The sequence below is a fragment of the Diaporthe batatas genome, assembly GCF_019321695.1.
Source record: "Diaporthe batatas strain CRI 302-4 chromosome Unknown Contig00008, whole genome shotgun sequence".
In the NCBI taxonomy this organism is placed as follows: domain Eukaryota; kingdom Fungi; phylum Ascomycota; class Sordariomycetes; order Diaporthales; family Diaporthaceae; genus Diaporthe; species Diaporthe batatas.
In genome coordinates this window covers 1,219,750-1,231,812 of record NW_025408555.1, presented here as the reverse complement: position 1 = coordinate 1,231,812, position 12,063 = coordinate 1,219,750, and the positions used below count along the sequence as shown (strand labels likewise).

General features: G+C 42.1%; 3 protein-coding genes across 3 annotated transcripts; 1 reads left to right on the top strand and 2 right to left on the bottom strand.

The window, feature by feature from the left end:
* Positions 1-5,374: 5,374 nt before the first annotated feature.
* Positions 5,375-7,336, top strand: KVR01_007448 (uncharacterized protein; the record flags this gene model as incomplete). The annotated part of the gene is made up of 3 exons (XM_044792406.1): positions 5,375-5,610; positions 5,667-6,670; positions 6,819-7,336. The coding sequence occupies 3 exons, from the start codon at positions 5,375-5,377 to the stop codon at positions 7,334-7,336; spliced, it is 1,758 nt and encodes a 585-aa protein (XP_044643701.1).
* A 1,118-nt stretch (positions 7,337-8,454) lies between these two features.
* KVR01_007492 (uncharacterized protein) lies at positions 8,455-9,681 on the bottom strand (the record flags this gene model as incomplete). Its single annotated transcript, XM_044781776.1, has 4 exons — positions 8,455-8,976; positions 9,041-9,175; positions 9,236-9,494; positions 9,611-9,681. The coding sequence occupies 4 exons, from the start codon at positions 9,679-9,681 to the stop codon at positions 8,455-8,457; spliced, it is 987 nt and encodes a 328-aa protein (XP_044643745.1).
* A 1,794-nt stretch (positions 9,682-11,475) lies between these two features.
* KVR01_007570 (uncharacterized protein) lies at positions 11,476-12,063 on the bottom strand (the record flags this gene model as incomplete). Its single annotated transcript, XM_044785894.1, has 2 exons — positions 11,476-11,907; positions 11,992-12,063. 2 exons carry the CDS (start codon positions 12,061-12,063, stop codon positions 11,476-11,478), a joined length of 504 nt encoding a protein of 167 aa, XP_044643823.1.

Below are 12,063 nucleotides of genomic sequence, written 5' to 3'. Positions count from 1 at the left end.
TAAATTTATAAAGTTTAATTAATATATAAATTATATAAATTAAAAGTTAAAAGATTTTCTATTTAATAAATTAAATTTATACTTTAATAAAATATAATACTTTTTATTAAATAATTTTAAATTAATATTATTATAAAATAATAAATAATACTTTTAAAATTTATATATAAAATAATAAATAAATATATATACTAACCTATTAATATAATAAAAGCTTTATAATTATTACTTTTAATAAATATATTAATTAAACTATATAATAAAAATATTTATTTTTATTAATAAGTTTAATTTTAATAAATAAAATAATATAAAAGAATAAATTATATATTTATTAAGTATACTTTATAAATTAAAAATCTTTTAAGTAAAAGCTTACTTTTATATTCTTTTATAATTATATTTAATAGTTTATTTATTATTATAATATATAAAAGTTATATAATAAAAAGTACTTTTATAATAATTAATAAAAATATTTTATTAAAAATAAATTTATATTTAAATTTAAAATTAATTTTATAATAAATAATACTTTATAGTATTATAATATAAAAATAATTAAAGTAATAAATATAAAAGTATAAAATATAAATATTTACTTTTATATTTCTTTAATTTTAATTTTATTAAAATATATTTTAATAATTTAAAATACTATTTATATTATTAATATTAATATAAATTATTAAATTATAATTTAAATAAAATTTTATTTAATTTTATTTTTATATTTAAAAGGTTAAATTTAAAATTAAAGTTATTTAAAAATATTTCTATTATATATAAATATTAAAAAAGTATAAAATAAAATAAATATAATAATATTAATTAAAAGTTATAAAAATTAAAATTAATAAAATTTTAATTAAATATAATTATATAAATAAAAATATTATTTATAAATTAAATAGTTAAATTAATAATTAAAATTAAAGTAAATAAATTAATTATAAATAAATTTATTTAATTAATTAGTTATTTAATACTAAATATTTAATTTACTTTATTTATTTAAAATAATTAACTTTCCTCTTTTAATTACTTCCTATTACTAACTATATTTTTCTATATACTTAATTACTACTTCCTTTATTTAAAAGTTTTTAAAATTTATTATATAATTTTCTACCTTATTAAATATAAAAACTACTTTAATAAACTTCTAACCCTTTTATTAAATAATTAACTTAATTATAAAATTTAATATTAAATAAAATTAATTAATTAATTAAATAACTTTTATAAACTTTATAAAATATATACTTTTAATATTTATTTAATAATCTATTAAATAACTATTTAATAACCCTTACTATAATAATAAATCTTCCTTATTATTATTACTATTAAAGAAATTAATAAAGTCTTTCTTTTCTTTAAATATAATTTAATTAATATTTTAATTAATAAAATAGTTCCTAAATTATACTTATTAAATTAAATATTCTTTTTTATAAAGTTTATAAAGATTAAACTTTTATACCTTATAACTCTTATAAATTACTTAAATTAAACCTCTTTAATAAATCCTTAAAATATTTCTAAAATACTTTTATAATAAACTCTTAATATAAAACTATTTTATCCCCTTTACTTATAATAGTAATAATAAAAAATAATTAACAACCTTTATCTCTATAATAGACTTTTAAATACTATTATTATTACTATTAATAATAATAAAGCCCTATTAAACCTATAAAAGAAGCTAATAATAATAATAATAATAATAACCTTATTAAAGTTACTTAATTATATTTAATTTTAAATAAATTAATATTAAATAATAAATTAATAACTATATTAATACTACTCTCCCTTTACTTCTACTTTTACTACTTTTTTAAAAAGATAAAACTAATTCTATTACTATTAGGCTCCTTTTATTAAACTTTATTTAAACTACTTAATAATTAAAAGGACTTTTAATAAATATTTAATTATAATATTATTTATTATAATTATATTAAATTAATTCCTTAAGTTTCTATTAAATAAACTAATATATATATTATTTTATTTAATAAAATATTATTATTATAAAGAATCCCTTTATTTTAATAGTAATAATTAACTTTATAATAATTATTTAAAAATATAATTATATCTTTATTAATTATTTATACTTCTTTTATATAAAGTCTATTTCTACTTTTATTTTAACTTTTATTTAATAATTATTAATATAAATTAAAAAGTCTTAAAATCTAAGTTTTTATTAAATATATTTAAATTTATTATCTACCTAACTATTAATAAACTATCTTTTAAAGTAGCTACCTATTAAATAGTTAATAATAACTAAAAGATTTTAATTAATAAATATTTAATTAAATAATTACTCTATAATATAGATATTTATAACTCTTATATTAGTAATATAACTCTATAATTATATAAAAATTAAAAAAAAGGTCTTTAAGATTTAAAAGTATATTTATAATATTATTATAATTAAATACTTTAATTTTTTATTAATATCTTTTTTATAGTTTTTAATTATAAAGTTAAAACTTTTAATTTATAAATTAATTAGCCTTAATAAAAATATTTTTAATTTAATAATTATATTTAAATAATCTTTATACTTTCTTTTAACTAAATCCTTAAATAAATTAATATAATTTAATAAAAACCTTAAATTCTTTAATCTTTATCCTTCTCTTTTAATATAATAGTTTATCTTTTAAATTATATAATAAAAGTAATATTAATTTTAAGTTATAAATTTTAATAAATAAAGTTAAAGTTAATTTATTTAAGTATATTTATATTAAAAGGTTAATTAAATAATTTTTAAAATATTTAATATTATTATTATTATTATTTATTAAAAACTTTATTTTATTAATAAAAGGGTTCTTATTATTAATACCTTTTAGAGCCTTTTTCCTTATTATTAAATATATTCTCTTTATTATTAACTTTAATAATATTCTTTTATACCTTTTAAACTACTTAATCTATTATAATAGCCTTATTTTAAATAGTCTTTAAAAATATTTATAAATATTTTTAAATAATTTATTAAACTTTAATTACTTTAATAGTTAACTTTTAAATATATAACTATTTAAATAATATAATATTTTATTAATAAATTATATAATTTAACTTTTAAGTAGATTTTATATAATAAATATTAAATAATTTAAATTTAATAGATTAATTAAAATATATTATTTATAATATTAATTAAATTAATATTACTTTATATTAAAGTAAATAAATTATATATACCTTTATAAACTAAATTTAAATTAATTATATAAAATTAATATAATATTATTTTTACTTAATTAAATAATAAAAATAACTTATTATTAATATTAATAAAGTTAATATAGGTATTTTAGTAAGAATATTAGGTTTTCTACCCTATTAGTAAAGTTTTAGTTTAGCTGAGGAATAGGGGGCATTTTGTAGGGGGGGGGCCAACTCTCGTTTTTCCGAGACAGCGGCACGTCTGAGCATGGGGGCTGCTTGATTCGGTTTGACCATGTCATTGGTTGTGCTAGACAGTGTAAGTAAATGGAGCAAATGTGGGGGCAGGCTGTCTCCAGGTGTCATGTTACTCTCAACCTTTCGCGAGAGAACAAGGTTTTTTTTTCAATCGGAATATTATTATTCCAATGAACCCCTTTTAGTTTAAAATCTAGAGTATATGGTGAGTATATGGTGAGCATATCTCATTGTGAAAAAATGTGTGATGCTGTGGTAGAATCGATGTTGGTCTGCCGTATTTGAACCTTTGACTGGGGGGCGGCTGTGGGGAGATCCACCCAAGCAGCCGTAAGCTCTCTGCAATGCTATCGGCCTTTTGAGAGACGGACCATAGTAGGTAAGGCTTGACAAAAAGGCGTACATGGTGCAAGCCTAGGGGTAGAGATCCACTGTGTCTGATAAAGGCAGGATATCGAAGAGCGCAAGTCAATCCGATCACTCAAGGCAAAAGGTAGCGAGCTTGCAACAGCCTCCCAAGGTTGCAACTAGCCCAGGTTAATCATTGCTCTGCAATTCTCAAAGAGCACCGACAAATCGGGACTCCGATCAGGGTTGGGGTCTCAGAGCAGAGCTGCAGCTGTAGGATTTAGTACCACCTGCAGGAAACCAGGCAAGAGCCGCACCATGTCCCATATCGAAGAGCAGTTGCCGCCGTCCTCCGAAGCTCCAACGATCCTAATCACAAGACGCCTCCTTTGAACACTTCGCCGCCGGACCAGACCACAGCCCGTCATCGTCGTCGTCCCCGTCCCACAGCCAACATTCTCCAGACTTCACAGTCGTCGGCATGGACAAGCAGCCCTGACCCGGCGCCGAGGACGGCAGCAACCCTCCCCCGGGGGGGTCGTCGAGTCGTCGCGGGTTGGGAGAGGCAGCTACGGCATAGTCGAGGGTAGCAGGGAGATGTACTGGTATGAACACTGATACAGAATCATTGATGTGCTGACACCTCATCCATTCAACCAACAGCTCGATAGAGGTACCGTATCATCAGAAAAGATCTGAAAAATACATGATATAATTCGTGGCTTAGGTCAACGCGATCGTGAAAAGTATTCCTGTGTCTTGGGCGTCCGACCAGCTTCATACTGCTTGAAATGACGTACAGAATAGACGCAAAGCCAGTTGACGTCTCTCAGCTCTCTCCTCCAGCGTACTGTCCATGTAGTACATATGAAGTCAGCTTCACCCCTCTCGAGCTCACCGGCTTCCACAGAGGGCCGAAACTGCACTTTACACGCCCTTGCGTGATCGGGTCGAGAACACCACGCAGGCTATGTTGAGGCTTAGACAAGCATGTGAGCCAGTTGCATTAGGCCGTCCAGCAATCAAATGGCAGATGCTTTGCACTGCCATACAGTCGCTACTCGAAGCGAGGTGGCACTGCCTGCAGGGAAATCCTCGAGCAACAGCCTCCGATCTGCCTTCACACTGCCCTCATCTACACATGATCAAATTGGATGTCGCATCTTCGTCGGTCCCGCAAACTTGATTGGTATCGCCTGCATGCGAGCCTCCCATGAGCCGGGCGCATGGCTACCTCGTTGCCGTTGTAGTGCGTCTAGTCGCGCGGTACAACACTAGACTGTACTAGTATATGTGAGTGGCCAGCAGTCCTCCGTCAGGTGATGACTTGACCATGGCTTTGGCGTTGCATTGGGTACCAATGCGGCATACCATGGTCTCCCTCAAGCGTGTGCTGTTGCTGACGGCATGTCCTACCTACGTGCAACTGGCCGAGGAGGCCTCCTCATTCCCCGCGTTTCCAAGCTATTAAATAAATGAGAGTACCTTGCCTAAGGCCTTCAGCATGCCGTTGCGCGACTGATTGAGCGCCCTCTTTATTTTGCTCGTTGAAACGCGCAGAATGAATGGATTCCCGTACAAACCTCTGAGCGGTCCTGATGAAATCAGAGCCCTCATACTCGAACCGCCTTCGGATCATACAGCCTGCTTAAGTGGGTCTCTGAAGACTATTAAACTGTCAAACATCGAGCTTAAACCTGCGGCTTATGGCCCAGTGGCCACCAGGTGGTCGTGGTGGTACACTGAAGAAAAGACAACCCAGCTAAAAGTCGCAACGTCCAAAACCGGTCAACAGCGGTATGCGCTCACAACTTGAAATAAATCACTGAGGTGCTAATGAGCGGCGTGATCAGGTTGGTCGAAACGCAGGTGTCTGTACCCGGATTCAGTTGCCAACGCGGAAAGTACGAGAAGAATGAATATGACGCATTGTCGTATACTTGGGACAGCGAAGAAAAGCCACACACGATTCAGGTTGGCAAATACACAATAAGTATAGGGGCCAACTTGAACTTGGCTTTGTTGAGACTGAGGGACGAGGCCTCCATCCGAGTGATATGGGTGGATTCAATCTGCATCAACCAGGCAGATGTTCGAGAGCGAAATCACCAGGTCCACATGATGAAACACATATACTCGAAAGCTGCATCAGTCGTTGTTTGGCTTGGACCGGAAAATGCAGCATCACAAGCGGCCATGGATCTGATCCTCCGTTATGCACGATATGCACGATGCGGGTTGACTATTACTGACAGCATCCTGGATCAGACGGAGAAATCTCTGGCAGGGCTCTCCGATATCTTCCTGTGGAGTTGGTGGAAGCGCATATGGATTGTCCAGGAGGTCGTCGCAGCCCGGGAGCTGATCATTTTCTGCGGCAGGTACATAGTGCCGTGGCTGCGCGTCCAGCACCTGTGTGCCATGATCAGAAAGGACGAGTTCTCTTCTAGAGAGAAGGCGCGTTTCTTGAGGAGCAGCGGCTATCAAAACTTCACCACCCTGGACGGGTTCCGAAGGGCTCGCGGCAGTATGGGCCTTGCGAAATACCTGCAGTGCACCAAGGACTATGAGGCGACTGATACGCGAGATAAGTTATACGCGCTCATAGGAATATCATGCGACATCAGCCCGGACGATATTGTGCCTGACTATGAGAAGTCGACGAGAACGGTCTTTCTGGACTTGGTCCGTTTTCTCGTAACCAGGAGGCGCAACCTGGACATCATATCCTCCGGGCGCCTGTCTCGGCCGGCGCTAATGTCGTCAGAGCTTCAGCTGGAGGGCCCCAAGAGCGATATTCCTTCGTGGTTACCGGATTGGCACGTGTCGAAAGGCCTTCGAGCTCTCGATAGCGAAGGTGAGGATGGCGCGTGTTACCTGGCTGGAAGCGATGCGGAGGCCGTCGTGAGGATGGATCATTTCCCTCTTGTGCTTGAGGTTGAAGGAATCGTTGTGGACAAGGTGGACCTTTTCGGTGGTTCCATTACTTCTCCTACACACAAAAGCCTCCCAACGCTACAACGCTGGAGAGCACCTATACCCAGACAGCTTCGGAAAGACAACGCCTGTTTTCTGGGACACAATTGTGGCAGGAAGAGTAGTCCGGAGAAAGCAGGGTCCCAATTATGGCTCATTCGCAACGCCCGCTGCCATGTGGAACTCGGGGCAGGGGTTACCAAAAGGCTCAGCGCAATACAAGGATGAGCTCCAAAAGTTCGTGGCTGAGGCGATGTTTCTGCCCCAAATGACCATGTGCTACATGGACGCATTGACGAGGGCCGTGATGGGACGACGATTCTTTGTCACAAAGAAAAACAAGATGGGTCTTGGGGGTCCGGAGATCCAAGTCAACGACCGAGTTGTTGTCGTCAAGGGCTGCTCGGTGCCCCTCATAATGAGGGCTGTGGGATATCACATGGTCATCATTGGCGAGTCGTACGTGTCGGGAATCATGGATGGGGAGGTTATCAAGGGTCTGGCTAGCGGTCAGTATAAGTCCAGGATGATTAAGTTACAACAGTGATGGAGCAAGGCATCTGCAATGTGGTTGAGCATGGATGTGATGTTTGTGGGAGGACAGATCTTCGTAGGCAATAATGCAAAAGAGTACCCCCGTCTTCCCACGTCCGCCCCGCCCCGCTCCTGAGCCGCATCAATCACCAATACCCACCGCCGCCGGGCACGAAGTCGATGAGCGGTGCGCGGGGCCCGCGGTGGTGGTGGTGATAGTGATGTCTTGGCGGCGAGCAAGGCGTTGGAGGCCCGTGATGGTGGTGTGGTGAGGTTTGTGGTAGACCGTTTTGGGCGGTGGTTTTTTGGGTGGAGGGGGGGGGGGTTGAGTCGTCTGTTTCGAGTGGCCTTTCTTTCGACAGCTTTTATAACGGCGGCAATGCAGCCCTTCAAGATGCTCCAGATAGGCAGGCTTGTAAACCGCCGACTGTAGACGGCCAGGTACTTAGGGAGGACAGTTACTTCCTGTGTGACGTCGTCAATACCAACCCAAGCCATTTACTTATATCCAAACCTACATCTCTTAACGGACCGCCCAAGCAGACATGACAGGCGTGCTGTGCTCCCTGTGGCGCATTAGTTGCGAAACCAAAAACGGGAACAACAGTACAGCACGTCTCCACAAGGGCACAGCCTCATTCGTAGGTGGGCGGGAGTTGGCAGGCCCTTGTTTTCTGGGGAACACCCCGGCCCAGGCTGGGTAGGCGAGTCGCTCCCATTGGGCAGCAGTCTTGTTCCTGCATCCGCTCGTGGGGCCAGGGCCACGGTGGGTCGGCAGGGCGGCCGATGGTGCCCCACAAGCCGAAGGGCAGGGGCTTAAATCCGACTTCATCTCTACGGGCAGCGTTAGGCAGGGGTGATCGGTTGCTTTTTCCTGGCGGTAAAAGCTTGTACAAATTATTAGCAACACATGGGCACGGGATTTTAATCATGGCATCTGGGTGCTACTCATTAATAAGCGTACCGTAGACGACATGCTATTTTTGTACCTATCGACGGGATCCAGCAGACTCGTCTAAACTGCGTCCGTCCCTGGCCAGACTTCTTCTTGAGGCCAAACCTTTAGAGAACCATTCAACCACAGACGCATAAAACATCTACCAGACTCACTCATGTGCTCTTGCTCGTGATCTACCACATGCTGTTGCCAGAGGAAGCGGCCCAAGCAGGGGCCTCCTCAGAGGTGGTCTCCCAAGGAGCCGGGCCCTCGGTGGTGACCAGCGCAGCAGCCTGGCTCCATCCGTCGCCAGCGTCACCAACGCCGCCCGTCACCTCCACAGCCGCAGTGTCCCAGCCGCCGCCGACGTCAGCAGCACCAGTCGCGGAGTCGAGGCCGCCGGTGAGGCCAGCAGCCTCGGCGGCGCGGGCGCGCCGCTTCTCCTCGCGCTTGCCCTCGATGTACTCCTTCTTCTTGTTGAACTGCTCGTGAATGTCCTTATCGAGCTGCGGGTACTCGACGCGCATCTGCTCGAGGAAGGACATGTACTGGTCGTACTCGGGCCCCTCGAGCTTGTAGGTCCACCACGCCTCGAAGATGGAGATGGCGGCGGCCTCGCGCAGGTCGGCGGCGAGCTCGCCGTTGGCCTCGCCGGCGTAGAGGCGCTCGACGAATCCGAGGTCGATCAGGTGCCTGCGGGCGTATCCTGGGGCGCGCTGCGTGTGGACGTGGTAAGCGAGCTGGTGGAGGCTGGCAGCGGGGTTAGGGGGGAGTTGTTACCTTCTTCAGGCCGTTCTGGAGCGAGCCCTCGGGGATCTTCAAGAGGTTCGCCACGGCGATGACCTCGAGCAGGACATGCAGCTGGTGGGGGCGCTCGTCCTCGCGCTGCTCGGGATCGGCCTCAAACTCCTCAATCTGTTGCCACGGATTAACATTCAGCGCTGTGGAAATTGTTGAAGGGGGGTGGTGGCTCACGTCAGGGAACTTGACATCATTTCCCTCGTCGATGCAGAGCTTGATCCAGTCAAGAATGAGCATGTACACATCCAGGTGCTTTCCGTCGATCACGAGGTACTCGGGGTTGGCCTCGAGCTTCTTCTTCCAGACGGGGCTGAAGATGGCCAGGGCAGCGCGAGAGAAGGCTTCCACGAAAGGGGTAAGCGGGGCCTTGTGGTCAGCTCGCTGCCAGATGGGGATCATCTTGTCCTCGCCAATCTGGTGCTTGTCGCGGAGCCTGCCGTGGTTGATGCAAACGCGCTGGTTAGACAGATATCGCGTGCTACACGAGGAACAAGCAACGGCAAGGAAAACAGCTTTCAGGCTGAGACAACTCGTGATGGCAGGACTCACTCCTCAAGATCCTTCTGGCGCAAACGCCTGGGCTTGCTGGCCTGATCGGTCGGCGGGACGTCGTCCTCCATCATGCTGGCGGCGGTGGTGTCGTGCTGGGTGGTCATGAAGTGCAACGCCCAAAAGGGTTGACGGGTGTAGACTGGAAGAAAACAGAGATGGCTGCAAGAACGAGGTGGAAGGCTACAAAGTGGGGCCCTAAAAGGCAGCCTCAAGGCGGCAGGTACGTCAGAGTGAGCTTGCCGCCTTGAAAATGGTCGAGCTGAAGGGTGGGCTTTGGAAGGCAGCAGGACCGGGCAGGGCGGGCCCACCTCAATTGACGGCTTGGGTGCAAACGGCCGTTTTGACCGGTACGGCCTTCAGGAGACGGGCTGGCACCTGCTCGGGCTGTAGATTGCAAGACACAGACAGGTTTGGAAGTTGGTATGAGCCAGCTTTATCCTCTCTTGTTTTATCCAGGCAGTCAACAAACTTCCAGACAGGATTTTGGAATGTCACATCTATCTGCGGGGCCAAATAATGCAGATTTGGTCCCCCATTTGGTTCTTATGCAAGTAGCCGCGTGATGAGTCTTGTTGTGATTGCTGCCTTGAGTTGTCATCATCCAGCATTTGGCCTCCCGCCGAGCACATTCTTTGCAGGTTTTGCAAGCTGGAGCACTTATTCCTAAATTTGGCTTCACAGAGTCAAAGCAGACAAAGCTTAAGGTTCATTTTTGATCCATCGTCTTAGGCCTCGTATGACTGTTCTCACAGCCACCGCACCTGAGCGGTGCAAAGCCCTGATTTCATTTTGATCATCTCATCAATGAGCTTGCCCCATTAGATACTTAAGTCCTGATATCGCCCCATTATATGCTGTCACATTCATGAAATGCCCTGGTTTGGAATGCACCAGCCCAGTTCTCCTCTACTTAAACTTCCCCTCCTGCATGGATGTAGCGAGAATGGCTGCTCTTGTTGCCGCAATAAGAGGAAATTCTCCTCAAGGCAGGCCGGAGCCTCCCGTGGCGGGCCGGCCCGTGGCGAGCTGCCCCCTATTTGGAAACGGCGGAAGATCATTTGAACTTGGCGGCAACTCATGGTTTTTGATCTTTGAATCCCGGCCACGCACCTCCTCCGGTGGTGTTGACCATCAAGAATGCTCAGTCCGTAGCAGCTAATACGAGACACCCACTACCAATGCCGCCAACCCAGTGGAGAAAGGCGTTGGAAAGGACAGTTTCAATACAAGACACCACACTGAGACAGGCATCATCACATGTTTCCAGGAAGCATTTTGGAGAAGCATTTCCATATAAAAGCACAGGCTACTTCAGCCTACCTACCAAAATCAAAAGCTCCTGCCACCAGCATCTAGGCCCAAAAGCGTCACACAACGCCCATTGCTCGAATTAAACACAGCCGGGGGTATCTCGGGGTACCCTGAAAGCAAAGACGCCAAAAGCAGACGACCAACAACCTGATCTCGTAAAAAAGATGTTCAGGAGGGAAGCCTGACGGAGGCCACAGTGGTTGTTGTGGATGATGAATAACAAATCCAGCCATACAAAGCCAGCAACAGAAGTGATGCGATAGATACACCTCTGAGCGGTGGGGGCGACGAGAGCACACATGTCCTCCCCGGCCGCCACCTCCACCATCCCGACTTCCATGCTGGCCAGCCCCTCGCCTGGCGTGGGACTCCACAGAGTTGCGTGGGCCTCAGTCAGGGCGAGATCTCGAAGGTTCAGCAGACGATCCGGGTGCAGAGCAGGCAGCAGCAGCAGCAGCAGCAACAACCTCCAAAGCAGGCCTGAACCTGGCGCCGCAGTCTGGGACGAGCATTAACTCGCCAGATTGTCTCTTTGGAGGCCTTGGGACTCATTAACTCTCCTGGGGGTGTTGTTGTTGTTGTTGCCGCTGCTGCCGCCGCTGCTGCTGCTGCAGGGGGCCTCCGCCGCTCGTCTGGACTCGCTTCTGGGCGCGGGCATCACCACCAGACGTGCTAGGGGCCGCGCGCTTCCTGCTAGTTAAGCCGCTGCGCTGGGTGTCGGCAGCCCCAGATGAAGACGCCGCGAAGCTGCCAGCAGAAAGGAGGGTTGCTGGCGTGGGCTGGCACGGTGGTAGAAGCAGCACCGCCCAGGCACCCTTCTGGCTTACGGAGCCCACACGGCTGGTGGGGCTCGTGTTGCGATTCACCTCGTTCCGAGATCTGAAGGCGCTCCCGGTCACACGGGCGGTTTTGGCCTTGGAGGGGGGGATGCCGCTGCCCGAGGAGGAGCCAGTGGTTGGAGCGTCGTTGTCATTGCTGCTTCTCTGGAATCTTGAGGGTGAACCCTACCTTGTACTTGTGGAAGTCTGATGGTCCTGGGGGGCGGCCCATTTGCTCTTGATTCTTACGAGTTCTTCCAAGTGGCCCTTGATCGTGATCTTGACGTGCTTGAAGCCCGTCTCGAAGCCCTTTTTGAGCAT